This window comes from Perca fluviatilis, chromosome 5 (genome assembly GCF_010015445.1).
Source record: "Perca fluviatilis chromosome 5, GENO_Pfluv_1.0, whole genome shotgun sequence".
NCBI classification, from domain to species: domain Eukaryota; kingdom Metazoa; phylum Chordata; class Actinopteri; order Perciformes; family Percidae; genus Perca; species Perca fluviatilis.
Window position 1 is genome coordinate 24,205,772 of NC_053116.1, and position 17,684 is coordinate 24,223,455.

General features: G+C 42.0%; 1 protein-coding gene across 1 annotated transcript in view; it reads left to right on the forward strand.

The window, feature by feature from the left end:
- casz1 (castor zinc finger 1) overlaps nucleotides 1-17,684 on the forward strand; it is a 49,413-nt gene that overhangs the window by 1,397 nt on the left and 30,332 nt on the right. The window contains 1 exon segment of the mRNA XM_039799625.1: nucleotides 12,807-13,367. Within this exon segment, the coding sequence (XP_039655559.1) occupies nucleotides 12,807-13,367 (561 nt within the window).

The following is a 17,684-nucleotide window of genomic DNA, read 5'->3' on the forward strand; positions in this document are numbered from 1 at the left end:
CGTGGAGACACGGTTCTGAGAGGAATAATCCTCCTCGTGTACAATTAGATTTTCTCCTTTTGGCTAAATAAATACTGTGTCTGTGAACATAAACGCAGATTTACATGCGGCCCTTTTGGTGTGTGTCTCTCAAACAGCCTACTGCCACAGTGGGTCTGATATTTCTTGTCGAGGCCCACAGGAAAAAAAGAAAAAGAAAAGAGAGACAAGGGAGAAGTTGGCCAGCTCTAACTTCACGCTTGCTGTTTATTTGTTTTTATAACAAATGGAACCAGCTTCCTGAGTGAAAGGTGAAGTCAGAATTGAATTTGGCTTGCGTTACCGTGGCGATCTGGCAACTGCTCCTGTGTCCCATAAGACTGCTCTGGTTGCTGTGTGCCGGGCGCGTGTATTTGTTATTTAACTGGTGTGTGTGTGTGTGTGTGTGTGTGTGTGTGTGTGTGTGTGTTTGAGTAGTGGGTGGTGGTAGCAGCATTCACAAGAGAGACATTTTACTAAGCAGACATTTCCCCCTCTGTTTTCACTCTGACCTGGTAGGAGATTGATGACTGAATTGTGGAGTACATGTTAACAGTAACTGGTGATTTATGAAGATACTTAGAGTAAGTGAGGCCGCGCAGGCTGGAGGGGACGAAAAAGATATAGCCTTTTAAGTTAATGCAAAAATATAGCCTTTTTAAGTTATAATTGTTATTACCACTGCTGAGTTTAGAGATGGGTCGGAGTTGGATGTGCACAAAGTGCACTGTGAAGCTTTTCCTTTTCCATTGGCCATGTGCCTTCCTTTGTTTCTGGCCTTTTAAGTTTGACCTCATGCAACATTGTTTTTTGAAGGAACAAATTTAACGAAAATGTACCTGCATTTAAATTGATAGATGGATAGATATTTAGATAGATGAATTCAACTTATTGATAAAAGAAAACTACTTTTTCCTGAGTAAACCACAGTGATAAACTTTTCTTGGATGAACCCTTGCACTGCAACAAGTGCACTGTGTGTTTTGGCAACCCCCCTTAGCCAAAGATCCCTCAGAAAATCTGCATGCAATTTTAGAAGAATCAGATTCTTTCCTTGGCTTGTGAACTCCCTTGATACTATGCACACAGAGAATCCTCCTCTCTATTCAAATATGAGATTCAATCCACTTGGATGTGATCTATAGCATTTTTAAGGAATAAAGCAATTTTAGGGAATACGGAATAGTGCTTCCCCTGGAAGAGGGATGGCTTTCATTTTTTTTCAAGGCACCTCTTAGACTGAGTGAAATGTTTCCCCTGTTCGCTCAGGGACGACTTTATTTCTTACCAGGGATTTAACACTCACTCAGTCCCCTCATAAATACAGCGTCCCTCAGCCCTTTGCTAGCCATAACTCATGCACTAACTCTCTAGCTAACTAAACTCATATAGCAGAGCCAACACTTGTTTGTCTTTTACCTCAGTCTCTCTCACTCGTCTCTTTTCCTTCTCTCAGCTGATTTATGCATGACAGAATCTTCTCTGACTACCGTCTCACCAGGTTCCTGTGCTGATCTCCTTGGCCCACTCGTAGAGTGGGTTTTAGAAGAAATGTGCATTTGAATATGAGCAAGCCTAATCTCCTTGAGGCTATTTAGAGTGAGCCTAATGCTTCAAGAATGAACGAAAACAACACTAGAGAAAATGCGGACGTACCTCTCGGCGTGTCACAACACAACTCAGGTTCCAAAGAACGAAGCAAGTCTTTGATTTGCTGATGAAAATCTTTCTGTAAGGCAAAGGACATACAATTCCTGATTTCAAGGCACCTGTTGAAGCCCTCTGGCTCCTTAGAACAATCCTTGTGTGTGGTTCGTTTTTTTTTGTCTTTCAGCCTTTGTGGCACCTTCCTGTGGAATTTCTTTACCATTTAGCATGTTATCCCACTGGTACAATAAATAGCAGCTGATAAACTTTCAAGCCATTTTACATTCAGCAGATGAAAGTGCTCAGGTGGGATATTACAGTATGGTGGAATCCTTTGCTGATCTGGTGCCGATTGGCATTTTAGGAGGAGAGAGTCTTTCTGGCGTGGTTCCCGCATCGGTTGTTAACAGCCTGCTGGTACCTTCTGTTCTCTCAGCTCCTCAAGCATCTGAAGACCCTCTGAAGTCAAAATCGCCCATTTTGATGTCTCATGGCAGCACCCGACGTTTTGTTGTATTTGCGTCTGAAAACACAGGCCCCCGTTGAGATATATACCCCCCCGCGGGGGAAGGGGGGGGGGGGGCTTTTTTTTTTTCCCCTTTTCCTCCTCTTTTTTTTTTTTTTTTTTTTTGGTTTTTTTTTTTTTTTTTTTTTTTTTCCTCTTTTCCTTGCTTTCTTTTTGATCTCACCATCAAATCTTCCCCGTTTTTTATGAGTGACGTTTACCCCAGAGCGGCTTGGGAAATGGCTAGCTGAAGAAGACGTTTGAGAAAATGCGCCTGAGCAAGCTATCACCTTTGATAAAGCCACAGTTCCAGTGGGAGAGGAAGAAGAAAGCCAAAGAGTAAGAGCATTGTTGGTAATGAAAAATGCCATCCAAGAGGGAGCATCTCTCTGATCCCAGCCTGTTAAACCAACAATGTATAGTACAACAGATACTGTAGTGGTACATCAAGCATTTCTCTGTTGTTTTACCACAATGAGTGTTTGACCCAGAGGAATGATCTGAATCTAGGGTACCACACTGTGCCTTCATTGCACATCAGCTGGGCACAAACTAATCTTATAATACAGCGCTCAAACATACACAGTGAGTCACACTGGTGCTGCCATCTACTCTGGCATACCTTCAGCTGTCTCACCAGTTGGTAAAAGGCTGGCAAGTCAATTGAAAGCACTGCAAAAAGAGAAATAAATAATGGGGAAGTGAAGAGTAGTTGGAGGCACGGAGAGCAAGAAATGTTAGCTTTAGTAATTACTACCTCCATAGAGTAGCAGTAGAGAGGACAGTGAGGCAAACGAGTGCACGAAGGAGGCCCCGTGTGCAGATAATGAAGGGGTATCATTGTAGCTCTGACAGTGTTAATCTTAGAGTGCTTCACAGTGTGTGTGTGTGTGTGTGTGTGTGTGTCTCTATCTAGTTGTGTGTACTGTATGCTCTATGCAGCATATGCATATATTGCTGGGTTGTATGAAAGTTGTGCTGCAGTGCCAATGACTTTCGGCCTACCAGTAAGAACGGCCCACCTGACAGCACAGTTTATCCAACCATGTTGACAGGTGCCGCCTCTCACAGCTTCTTGAAGACAATCCTCAAACTCAGCAGCCTCTTCAGAAGCCATTGGATCACCTATCAGCCCCCAAACTTGTCTTCTTTGCAGAAAAGGAAGGAAGAAAAGAGGAGAGCGGAAACAGGGGGAAGAGCAGTCCAACTTTCTTTGTGCCTGGCTTTTTTCTTTTCTTTTTTCCTCTTCCCATTTGAAGTTGTGAGACACTCATTTAAGCCTCATTGCACACCAACACTCAACACACGAGAAAGTGTTATGAATATGTATCAACACAGCATATGGCAGCAGTAGCGCTGGGACTAGGTGTGTCCAGAAGGGTAGAGTGCTGCCGATGCATTATTCTCCATTCAAATTACCGGAGTAAGAATGCTGTGAGGTGTTCACCACCTCTTTAGACGGGGCAGGAGAAGAACTTGGATCATGTGAAACGGTAGGAAAGGACAAGCTGTGATGAGCACAGTAGTAGGCCAGCCGAGTTTCCTTGATTTGGTAGATTTTTTCGTGAGGTTCAAACCCAGCACTCGCTGACACAAGCGTGATTAAAAGTGATATTTCTGACACATTAGGATGCGCACGGGAAGTAACCTCCTCTAAAGCGTTCATTATTAGATGCATGACAGACCTGAATATTTATAAAATAGGTTTTAATAATTAATAGCAGCAATCTGCTCCCGTAATTCATCAGATTTGCACTTCAACAGAGTATCCGTTTTCACTTTAAAATAATAATAAGAGGAATATTAATGTTGAGAAATGTAAAACGGGCAGCTGGATATAGTGCAAATAGGCAAGCGCTCCATGTTCACTTCTGAGACTTTCCTTTAACCTGTCAATTTTCAAATAAAATTACATTTTAAGCCGTCAACACTGCACCATTTGAAAAACCTTCAGTTGTTTGTGCTTGACAATTTAGTGAGACGCTTCTCACAAATGTGGCAAGTCATGAAGATAAAGATGCAGGAAACAAAGTGGGTTTGGTGTAGAATGCAAAAGTAGTTGCTGTGGTTTTTATCAAAAGCAAATTTATTTGTTTGAGTCAACTTAGCAGCACTTCCTTTTGTATACTGAGACCCAAAATAGACAGCCCTCTTTTTTTTCTTGTAAAGCAGCTTTGCTCGTTTCATCTTTTCACAGTCATTTTACTTTTTTTCTCTCCCTTATTGTGAGTGTTGTTTTATCACACCTTCAAATTCAGTCATGGCACATTCCTCTCTCTACTGAACTCCCAGAAACAAGAATGTTCCTGTTTTAGGTGAAAACTGCCACGTTTAGTTCCGCCTTCCAGTTCACATTGAACTTTTCAGTTATCACTGATGCAGTGGTGTGTTTATTCTCAATGTGGATCAGTTTTTCCTGAGTGTATAGAAATGTCAGTGTGCGTATTCAACAGTGTGTGTCTTAAAGCAAATGACGTGACCTGCAGCCACTAGACAGAGAAGAGCAGAAGGAGAGCACAGTGCACAATGCCCTGCTGTCTACAGCCCCACACACATGCACACACACACACACACATGCACACACACACACATGCACACACACACACACACACACTTAATATTGGTTACAGCCACTTAACATATGTGTTTACAGAGTATTGTGCACATACCCACACTCCCCCAACCACACGTGGACACACATACACTTTAATATATCATATATCAGCCCTAAAGTCACTTCCATCCTGCTTATCAGAAAAGTAAAAGCTAACAAACTAAAGTTCTGGCAACCGAGTCACAGCCACAGGGTCTAAAAAATGCAAATCCCATGAGCAGGAAGACTCATTCTCATCACTTCCTCTCTTAGTACTACAAGGAATTTATTTTGATCAAACTTTAATTGTGCTACATAAGAAGAATACATTGAACATTGAAAGTGTATAATATGATACAAAAGTAAGTGTTTGAAAAAGCCTCAGATTTTGAGCGAGCCATGGTTCATTTTTCTTGGACAGGTAGAGAACCTGCTCAGGATGACATTTTAACATGTGATTCATTCGACCACATATAAAGTCCAAAAGAGGAAAAGTCTGTCAGGCAGAGCAAATGTTTTAATGGGAGCCAGGGATCGATGTTGTCAGCGCAGGCATCCTGTCTGGGAAACACATGCTTTTTTGGGTTAATGTCACCTCCTTCTTTCTCTTCAAGGAGAGAGAGGAGAGGAAAAAGCTAAGGGAGGAGAGAGAGAGAGAGAGAGAGGAGGTGGGAGGGGGAAGGAGGTCAATGAGATCTGATGCAAACGTTCCAAACCAGGCAGAATTTAGGGAAATTGCTTGAAAAACATTGACTCGCACTCTCATTCACAAGGCCCCCGTATCTGAAAAACAAATTTGAAACGTAACCTTGGAAATCAATTAAGAAGTCCCCAGGAGCTTGAGAAAAAAGAAGAGAAAGGTCCACCCTTCTTTTTCCTTTTCCCTCCTCCCTACACGTCTTTTCCTCTCCTCCACTTAACAGGGACTTGGATCTGCCCATCATAACACTGCCTTGTGTGAGGAGGAGGCTTTGTCAGCGGGGGCTTTATTTAATTTTTTTAACGGCAATGTGCCTTATATGCTGTCAAAATGTCTTAAGAGTCTTATTAAAGAAATGCCACAGCTCATTTCCTTGTAATGCACTTCATATGCTGGTGAAAGGGGGCATGTCTAAAGATCTAAACAGCTTTGCTTTTTAGGCTTCACATTAGGGGTTATCTGTGAGGGCTTGTCATTGATTGACATTATCTGGCCTGACAGGGCCTCATATCAAGGTTAACCTCATGGACAAAAGTGCCACCCACACGGACACACAACCACACTCTCTCATCCACACTTGTAGTCAAATAAGGCACGCTCTCCTCAACTTCCTGTTGAGAGGGGCGCTACGTATGTGTGCCGGCTTCATCTGTGTGTGTAAGCCAGGTGGAGATTTCCAGACTTAATTGATAACTAATGGAGCGGCGTGTGCTGAGTTTACCCTGGAGGATTGACACTCTGTGTGTGTGTGTGTGTGTGTGTGTGTGTGTGTGTGTGTGTGTGTGTGTGTGTGTGTGTGTGTGTGTGTGTGTGTGTGTGTGTGTGTGTGTCTGTCCTGTGGAGAGATAGAGGGGGTAGGTAATGGTAAGAGGACGGGGATGACTTACTCAGCAGTATAGCTCCAGATTCTGGTAAATTAAATATGGCCCCAAAGATAATGACATGGAGTGACATACACCAGTCTGGCGGCTCCTGACCTCTTAGGCGAGCAGGCCGTTCACTTCGCTACAGAAGAAAGTGTGTAAGTAACACTCATATGAGCACAGTACACACTCACACACATCTCCCCTTCTCCCTCCCAACAAGCCACAAAGGCAAAGAGAGATCCCCGTGACCAAAATACAACTGAAGCAGTTAATCTGTACAGATATTAGCTCAAGGGCCCTTGAGAGGTGCACCGCTGAGCCCCTTCTCCACTGTACTACCCACACTGCCTTGCAGCCGCACCAAGCACAGCAACCATGAGGGAGGGACACAGGGGTCGTCTGCTCATTTACCATGGCGGTTGGCTTATCAAATTGCACTCCCGGTGTCTTGAAACTGAACATGGGAGCTGAGCTTCAAAACAAAGCTGCAGGAATAAATTTCCCTTGTTTCAGTCTGTGGAAGCATGGGACTGTGTGCCATTGTGTATTTTTAAAGCAGTTTTTGCCTCCTGCAATACAAACACTAAGAAATTAAATTGTCATCTGGTGCCAGCTGTGAGTCCAGACTTGATGTACAATTTTAACAAGTTAGCCGTGTGTCCCATGAATTACCCTAAGCAGCAAACTCAATGAAAGTTGGCTGTTTTGGTACGAGGCTGTCAGAATGGTTCATGTCACTCATGTCAGATTGTTTTTTTTCTCTCCCTTAGACCATTTTAAGTTGCTTGTCCTCTGTTCTGGAAAACACCATAATTGTTTGTGATGAAGCCGCAGGGCGTATTTGTCCTTAGATTTCAACTTCCTGCCTGACCGCCCTTAAGTTCAACGTCTTTCCTCTTCCGTCGCCACTTAAAAAATATACATTGTTTTCTTCAGCCATTGTCCTATGCAGTCAGTCTGTGTGTTTTACTGGGGCCGTTTGTGTCTGCCTTTATCCTGCAGTGTCTTCTTTGTGTTTTGCGGCGGTGTGACGGGAGAGTGGCATTTGGCTGAAGGGCTTGTGTTTGATAACAGCCCGTGGACCGAGCTGAAGTGAAATAGTCCAAACGGGTCCTTCAAGGTCGGCACCCCCAGAAAGACAGAACATAATGTGCAAGGTCACATTCTAGACTAAAAGCAATACGTGCTTTATTGATAGAAAAACACAACAACAATCAGGCAGATGTGCAACCAACTGATGAATAATAAAATACATTTGTGAGAGAGAGGAACAGGGGGAGGGTAGGGGGCAGGGGAGAGAAGACCGCTACATCCTGACTGTACGTCCATGTGTCTGTATACTGTATGCATGTGCCTGCATTCATGTACAATATGTTTTGCAGAAAAACATTGATTCTGTACTTAGACCTAAACAATCCTTCAGAAAAAAAGATCAAAATGTGATAGATTGGTGCTGGTGGTTTCCTTGCTGCACTGTCTCTCTCTTCATGCCTGAATCATTTCTACAGTTTGTGTGATCTGTGGAGTACAGTGTGAAAGTACTGTTTAAAAGAAGATCAAAAGCATCTCACTTCTCCTGTTTTGACAGTAATCTACGTATCATTTACATCTCATCAGTATCATGTTTTATGGCCGAGACAACAGTCACCGTAGGTTCCTTTTTTTTCATTCAGTCACTTTATGAACAATGCGCCTATTGTACTGCGCCTACTGTGCTATTATCTTTTTATGAAAATAAGCTCAGGGTATTGGACTGTCGTCATCTTTTATGTGCCTTTATCGCTCTTTCTCGCATGCTCTCTCTATCTCTTTTTCTTTCTCCTACTCAACCTGGCAAACCTGCCAAGTGAGTAGAGCTCCAAAGTGGATCAGTCAGTGGCAGATTTAGATTTGAGGTGGGGAAAGCTAAGTCCCAGTCCCAGCCAAACCTGTTTCTTTAGGAAGACTCTGAGAGAAAGGAGGGCTTGGAGAGTTGCATATGCTCTGCCACCCCGTTTCCAACTGTGATCACCTACAGTAGTTTCCCCCCCCTACTTCCTGCTCCTTGGATGTGTATAACCACCTTTACACCCCTCTTTCTAAATCCCCATGTACCCACCCCTAAACCCCCATCTATCAACTAGTTGGCAATGGCATTGTTTTTAATCATCAGAACCTCAAAATTATTATTATCGCTTCTGATGCGGCAATTAAAACTTCAGGTCAGAGGCACAACGAGCGGTGATCAGCAGCCGAGCTGAGAAGTTTTAATTAGACGATCAGAACCATTAATGCACAAAAAAAAGGTGTGCGCTGGGAAATTAACGGGAACGTCTTAATCAGGGTTAGCGACTCCGAAGAGGAGTCAAGTGAACAGAGAGCAAAAAACAAATCATTTCCGCACCACTGGGACAAAACTCAATTAAATATGCATGCGGAAAAATGGAAATTTCTCAGCATCGGCTGCACCGAGTGTTGGAAAACTGTGGCAAAATCTCACGGCGGGGTCGACGACCTGCTTATTGTTATTCTTGTGTAATAAAAATGAGAGAGGGGCCAGATGCTGGGGTCTGGGTGTCGTGGCGTAGTTGTCCATCAGTGGCTTTCCGCTTGACTTCCTTGTGGCTGCCGCAGCCTCTCTACCATGCTGGGGGACAGAGAAAGAAGAGGAAAACATTCTCTTCCTGCAAGCCGTAAATTTACAAAAATAAAATCATGGTAATTACAAGTGTGTCTGCGTATATTTGCCTGTGTGACTCAGTGATTTCCCTGAAACACTCATGCACACACGCTGTCACACACGTACATCTCCCTTGAGAGCCACAGACACAAAAGGTTCACTGAGCTACACACAGGGAACTGCAGCCTTGTCGATTAACCTGCCAAAGGTTCATAAAGTTATAACTGGGCTTTTTTAAAGAGCTACAGCAACTCTCGGTTGCATATTGTAAAATAATCCTGAGCTGAACAGACATCTCCCAGACCCTGTTTGTATTAATTAACTCCTGATATTGCGGGGGGTTTGTCTCTGTGTCAGTCATGTTGGAACTCAGCAGGAATCTGCAACAAGCCCTGTACCTGTGTTTGATTAGGTGAAGAGATAAGCTTCAGTTTAAACAGGTAATATCTACGTCTCTTATATACAAACCCTCCTGTGTGCTCGCTCCATACAGACTGACAGCGCTGCAGGGAGTCGGTTTATGGTGCAGCACTGCGCTTTGAATGAACAATAAAGCCAAGTTCCATTTTCTACATGTTGTTTATGTGACTATACATCTTCCATAGGATGATTAAACAGCGTTTTGGACATAAGCTACCTCGTTTTGTATAACAAAAAAAAAAAAGCCATGACCCTGCCAGTCTCAACCATTCCAAACTCCCACATCCTTTATCCTTAGTTGCGTTGATTACAGTCTGTGCACGTTCACACAAATAATGCACTTCCAACAGCGTTATTAGGATTTGAAACACCACTTGATTGGGCATGATATCATTCTGGCACACAAACAGAGACTCTGCATCAAAAACCAACAAGACCTGTGGGGCTTAGAGCCGTGGAAGACTAAGTTTGTCAGTGCGGCGGACTAGACTTGAACACAAGCTTTGTCATCCAGCGCTGAGAAGAAACAGGGCTTGAAAGAACTTTGATGCGCTTATTTTTGACTGAAGATGAAAAAGACCCTGACCTAGTCCAAATGTATTCAAAATAGTTTCTTGGCTTTTTCATCAGGTTTTGGCCTTATACAGGCAGTATATGGCGCTCCTTTGTGGCCCTGCACTGTTTCCAGTAAAAATAGTGTCAGAGTTAACGTAAGCAGTTGGAAAAATTAGTTTCAGCTGTTGTGTTCAAATTCAAACCTGCCTGTTTTTTCCAACTCCCAGTGCTTACTGAGGTGTCTCCTCCTTGACAATTAGCACACCAGGCTAAAACAGACTGTAAATAATGTCCAATGCATGTGACAGAGTTGTTTTTCCTGTCTGATATTCATTAATAAGGCAGAATGCTTACTGGACTCTCAGGGAGGTGGGGGAGTTGGTCCCAGAGGGAAACGTTGTTCTTTCATGTAGGTCCCCACAGATTTTATCTCATTGTACGCTATTATGCACACAAACGACTTGAGGTAAACAGCTTGGTGTTACCATAGCAATCCCTATTGTGAGCAATGGCAAAAAGCTGCTGTGAACAGAAACCCTCAGCATAAATAATAGTTTAGACAGTTTCCATAAACCATCGAACCATAGCATGTTCCTACTCATGGGAAGCTCGCAATATTAAATTTGTTTCAAATCACGTCCTACCTTTAAAAAGAAAACACTGAATATGTGCGTAAGCTGTCTGATAATTCAGTTAGAGGCCTGCTTAGATACTCAACCAGTAGCACGCTCTGTATTGTTAACAGAAAATAATACATAAATACTCGCTAATGGAAAGAAACAACTGTGTCGGGGTCATTTCCTACAAGGAGCTTGAGATTGCGATGCAAAGGAAATCGGTAGTTAAAGCATGAAATACTGAACACAGTAAACAGAAAATAATGACCTCCACTGCAACACCCAAATGACCTCAATCTTCCTTTGGAGAATATTTCTAAAAAAGAAAACTTGAAAATTTATGTCTTCCACTTCCTAATAGTTTTTCCAGCTGATTTCTTTTTTCTTTCTTTTCAAAATTGCTGTCTTCTCAAAGGTGACCCTTTCACCCGCGCCTGCAATTGTCTAACACTAAATTGTACAGTAATGTGCCGCTGATATATGGCCCCCTCAAAACTACATAATTCCTGAAGCCATTGTTTCAGAGAGGAAGCCCACAATGTAAATACAGTAACTGAGAAAGCATGTGTGGGGAGCACGGGGTGCATTGTCTGGCGACGGGGTAATCTGTAAACTCCTTCAAATTGTATATCCTCTAATGATTCTACAGCTTTGCAAAAGAAAATGAAAACAGGATTTTATGTTGCACCGATGTGATTTACATAATGCTGGCAATGGCTCGCACATGATTGTGCTTGGCTTTATGGCTGAGGGAAAATGAAGAGCCTCGTACTCATTGTTATAGAAAGTGAATTGAGTCTTTAAGATAGAACTTTGTTACCTCTCATATCACACATTTTTGTCTGCTGAAATAGTGTGTCCCTAGCTCAGTATAGTGTATTTTCTTAACCACAGTGTGGCTGATGTACAATACAACTTTACACAAAGAGAAATATCTCTGCTGTGGTGTGCTGTTTAGCTGTTTTCACAGAGCCTCAACTGACAAAGCTTAACATACTACCAAACAATAACAGAATACAAGTTAAAATGCTTGTCTGATCCCTGGTGGTTTAACTGCTTTTTTTGATACCATAAATAGGGTTTTACTCACAGTCAACTCCTCGCTTTTTAAAAGTTATTTACAACTTGATAAAGATCTGGCCTTGATTTTTGCGTCTGGAAAATGCTGTTGGAAGGTGAACTTTGGTGGCTCTGGAAATAAAGTGAAAGGTACTAGAGTGCAGTTTCTGCCCTAAAAAGGCAGCTCTGGATATGGAATGCCACAGGCAGCTGTTCCTGCCTCATCAGAGGACATGTTATAAAGATAGCCCCACTTGGGTTGAAATAATGCCACCCATTCCTGCCCCAAAGCACACTCTATCATGCTCTATTGTTCAGAGAGGCTGCACTGGGGGAAAAGATGTTGAGACTGTGCAGTATGTCATGTTAAGTAAAGATATGTAAAACATGGTAACTACGACATGTCCAATGTATCTATGTTACTCTCTTGGCTAGATCAACAGTAAAAAAAAAGCAGCAGATGGCAGAAAGAACTACATAGCACATTATATTTCTTTTAATAAAGCCAACCAAACCAGCAGCCTACGCACTTATTGGGTCTAATCCCACTGAATAGCCAACATGACAACACTGCTCCAAAAAGACCAAAAGTGCTCAGCATTTTGACTCTACATCCTGACAGCTTTAATGCTGTGCAGCCCCCCACTCAGTGGCGGGGCCACAGCCTCTTGAGGTGAGAGTGAAGATAACATTTCACAGTGTCTCTATAGCGCTGTCATGTGAAGGATTATGTAGCCGTGTATTTGCTGCTTGTAGTACCGTAGGGGGTCTGATACCTATCAGCCTTTGGTTTCAGCTGCCTGTGCTTTTTTTCTCCTTTTTTCCACCACTGCTTTAATCTCTGAGCTGACCAAAGAGGTGTGACTTAGAAAGATATGTACAGTATCTCTGTGTGTCCTTCCAGTCTTGCGCTGTTATTGTTAAGTGCTTTTGGATGTTATTAATAGCAGCAGTCACTGTTGGTCAGTGTTTTTCCATTGTGATATTTAAAATCAGTACAACTAACTGACATGGAAGAGCTGGTTCAAACTTAGTTTCTGGTGATGCTAAAAGCATTTTTAAAACACTGCTTATTGAGTACAAGTTTCTTAAACTGTAACACAGATCATTGTGATACTGAACAACTTAAACTCATATTATTTTTTGTTTGATTCTTGTTTCCATTAGCTGAAAGGAGTTTATGCACTGAAACGACCTCAGGAAAACCCAAGATGGCCGCCAAAAGGAAAGGTGGCTTAAAACTCAATGCTATCTGTGCCAAGCTGAGCCGCCAGGTGGTGTTCGACAGTAGCTCCCAGAATGCAGAGGGAGACCAGAGTGTAGCAGAAAACAGTGAGCGTGGCAGTTCTAACTACGATGACACTGAGACCAACTTCCCAGAGAGCCTTAACCTCAGTCAGAGCCTAGAGGAGGACCAGAAGAGACGCGAGGCCATTGAGAAGTGGGTCAACGGCGAGTACGGCGATGAACCGCCAGCTCCCGATGATGAACAGGAGCATGAACTCAAAGTCAGCAATGGCGAAGATGACCCTCCTGAGGGCGTGTACATGGTACAGCCCACAGGCTGCAGCGATGACGAAGACAACGCAGAGGAGGGCGAGCCAGTGGCAGGCTCTCAGGAGGACAGTTACCATGACGACAAAGAAGCTGAAGTCAGGCCTTCAAAAGACAACACCTACTTCCCACCAAGCGAGGCCCAAAGTCGCCAAGCACCTTTCTCCTCTACAGGTACATTTTGACTCTTACGTCCTCCAATCTTTTTTTCTTCTGATGTCTCCGCCATACTTTGATTTATACTTGACCCGTTTTGTACATCTTAAACCAACACTACATTTGCCCTTCATTCCACTCCATAGTATTAAGGGGCAAATGCTTAGATAGAAAGTGGGTGGCATTGCCATATCCACATAAGCTTAAGTGTGCCCATTATTGGAAAGAGACCCTCTAAAGTTACATTATGAATAGCCAGTAACATTATTACCCTAAAGACAGATTCAACTGGTAGGGGGAACGGGGGGGGGCAGGAACTTGTCAGTGTATGGTTAACTGCATGAAGAAATTCATAAATGGAGAAGGCTTACAACGTAAGGCCGTAAGGCACTCTCCCAGCAGCTGTGGGTCAAGAGCGCATGGCAGGACCAGGCTAAGCTTCATATTACACCCAGGATTACATATTGAGTCTTTGATTTTCCCTAAGCTCACTAAACTTAGCCACTGCTTCAAACTCCTCTATTACATGGAGTTGTAGTCTGCTGTGGAGGGGCTCAGGTTTTTTTCATAGTTTTCAAATCCAAGAGATAAATTGTCAGATAAAGTCAGAAATAGTGAAGTTATATTGCAGTGCCGTATCACACTTCAGTATGTTGTTATCTTCTCACAAACAACAGTGGCTCCATGTTGTGGCTCCACATATTTATTGTTAGACATGGACATTTTTTAATAAGTTGCTTCATACAATGTGCTCTCGTAAATGACTCATAATAACCTGTTTAATTGTGACACAATGTTCCCATGGTATAATTCATTGGTTATCAAATAGATAAAGCAGGCAGGGGCAGTCATTCTGAAGTAGCAAGAGAATGTGCTAACAGCACAAACAATCTTTTAAGAAAGAACCCTTTACAGTTATACACTTTGTGGTCCTTGAAGCTAGATGCATACACACTATAGGAGAGATTGGCCTTTGTATAGTAGGAGTTAAAACACAGAGCTGTAAAAAGGAGAAAAAACATAGCGTGGTTATATGAATAGATAAAGCCTGTTTCACAGACACACTGAGAAAAACAAATGCAATTTGCAGGTGAGACCGGTTGTTGCGGTACAAAAACAAGTTTTGTTTTGTGCTTGCTCACCTCACTTTAACAGTTTGTTGGTCTTTCATCTAGGTTTAGGTATGTACCTCAGAGTCATGTACACATGCTCTTTTTGTCTGCATTTTTACAGCAGCAGATCTGGCCACACAGAATTGGGGGCAGGGGCTTCTCAGAAAATGAAGCAGGTTTCATTTCAGATGCAAATGAAAAAGGCTTTTAATTAGTCATTTTGTGTATATTTCATGGCCATAAAACACCTGTCTGTAAATATGTATTACTGTTGTGTAGCAGACCTACACCTTTCCCTCCACTGACTCCCTTACTACTTTACATCTCACAACAAAGCCAGAGTGTTTGAAGACTGCGGGGAGAGCACACTGCATCAGTTGCAAATCTTGAATGTTTTTTTTTTTTCAGAGTTGCTCTTTGTTGATTGTAACTAGGGCATCTATATTGCCATGTTTCTGCTCAGCTCACAATTAAAACATTTTTTTCTCCGCTCTCTCTCTCTCTTTCTCTCTCTCTCTCTTTCTCTTTCTCTCTCTCACCGCTGTCTTTCAAAGGCTGATGCAGAGTGCACATAATTATGCATATAAACATAGTGGCTTAATTATCTCTCACAACATCAGTGACAATGTAATTAACAAACATTGCAAGATCAATGAGAGAAACTGCGACCTTCAAAACATTTAACTCCTCACATTGAGGCATCGTGCGGATTTCCTATCAGTGCAAAAGCCCAGAATACTTTTCCTAGATAATTTAGATGTCGCATTAGAGCCCTCATAAGCCAGTCAATGGAAAAACCAATGAATAAAAACTATGAAAGCGATGACAGAGATGTTCATAGCGATGGATCAAACAGACTTGACCATGACTTCCATTCGCAATTCTGGGTTCACTGTAAAAGGTTATTGTTCATTTCAAGCTGTTTCAAAGTCCTCTCTATTTACTGCTTGTTAATTAACTAACCACACCACGAGGAAGTTTGACGCTCCGAACATTTTTGTGTGTGTCAAATTAGTCCAAACAAATGCACGTCATTTATTCAAAGCCACTCTTTATTAGGCTGCCACTGTCCATTTAAAAAAAACACTCTTAAACTCATTTACTAACGTGAACACAAATTGCTTTTTAAAATTCTATTGAAATGATTCTACCATATAAAAGAATCCCACTATGTAAAATGCTCTCTGACTGAACTACACTGAAAACATAGCTTGTTATTAAAAAAAAAAATGTTTTAACCAAATGGTTTACATTGTGCACGTGTGATTCAAAACTGACACCCTTTAGAGGGTATTCAAACTCTAGATTAGTCCATATATAGCCACTAGCATGCACCTTTATCATCAACGACACCTCTGCCTCTCCTGCCTGTCCTGTGAGCAGAGAAGCTATGCCACACTGATGGCCATGTTTGGTCAGCCAAAAGGAGATATAATGCCCATCTGTTATCATATCTGGGAGGGAAAATGTGGCCTAATTGCCTCAAATATAGACAAGGCAGGTCTGTGTCGTGTGTTGGGTTTTGCTTGCCTGAAGTGTCAAGATTAGGAACCACTTGTTTGTAATTTTCCAGTGACACCAGAGAAAGTGCAGAGCGAAATGTCAGATGTGAGGATTTTTAATGTTGTTGGGTTTTTTTTTCTTCCTTTGGATTGGGGTGGGTGGTAGCATTACTGTTGCCATTCTCACCTTAACCCATACACCCATACATAGTTCCCACCTGGTGTCACTTAACATCATTAATAGGCAGCCAGATACAGTAGGGCTTGAGTAGAAAACTCATTTACATGGTCTTTTAGAAAGGTTATCTCCTGTCAGTCCCAGTCATAATCCTTTCTAGTCCAATCATTTGCCTTTCATTGATATCACGCCACATGGCTCCACTGATGAATAAAGAGACTCTGCTAATTTTGGAGAAGGTGATGATAATACCATAAGAAAAAATAATATGAATAATTAGATGTTGATGCTTCCATGACATCAACCGCTAATCTCTCTGCAATAATTAGCAATTGACTGAAAATAATAGATGTTTTCTTTAATCTGATACCTACTCCAAAGCAAAAGTCAACATGCATTAATCTATTGCCAGTCAATGCAGAATCAACCTGAACAATTGTTTCTTTCATTTTGGCCATTTTGAAAATTACATTTTGAAAATGACATCTATTCTACCTTGCTCTTTTTTCCATACCATCCCGCACTCTGTAAAGTGTAGTTCCATTTTCTGACTCATACAGTGCTGATGTGGGTGGGTCTGCCCTAACTTTAGAGCTATATGATATTCTGTGTCCATGTGGTGCCTCTACATATACAGTAGCAGTAAAATCCAACCAGGCACCAAGCCTATCAACACAAACACAAAATCAAATGAGAATAATGTTTAGCCAAATTACAATTTACATGTACATGTTTAAATGTGTATTCAGTAATCTTTTATGCCATGTGTTATTACCAGTTGAACAGCTCAAGGAAACACAATAACTTAAGTATAAGAAAAGGTAAATTGTACTGTACCCTGCAGTAGATACTTGTATACAGTATTTCACTTTGTGTATTCAATACATGTGAAACATGGTAGATTTGATGACAGGATCTGTGGCAAACATGAAGTTATTTCCTCTCAAATACCTGATCCATTTCTGTTAAATGTTTCATGCCCTTTCGATCTACCAGATACTCTTTCATACTGAACCACCGTGCAGAGGAGCTACCCCAATGCAGTGAATGGAAATTTGGGGATTATTTTACATGCTGCACATGAGATGTGAAAAGCAGGGCACAGAGACTGATTTAGCAATAACTGAGAAATCTGAGACAAGAGCAGAAATATTTGTGTATTAATTACCTGGGTGGTAGGTGGTATTACTTCTTACTAGCTCCTGTGTTGAAAGGGATGGATAAAAAGCAATAAAACAAAAAAAATAGTTTTGACCCTGGTCCTGTGACAAGGATGAGTTAAGAAGGCCAAAGCTTTTACATGACCCAGATGAAATTATCATCAAGTGCATTACTAGCTTGTCTGTTTTCTCGTATCCTGCCCAACATGCAAACTGACACAACAGGAATTTATGGAACTGAGTTGGATCAGCAAACTGTTCTTCCTCTGTTTGTTTCTGCCTTACACACTCTTTCTTCATACCTTTTCCTCTCTTCTTTATGCAGAACTTTGTCCCTCCACTGCTTTCAGGCAAAAGTCATTTTTCCCTTTTCCCCACTCTCT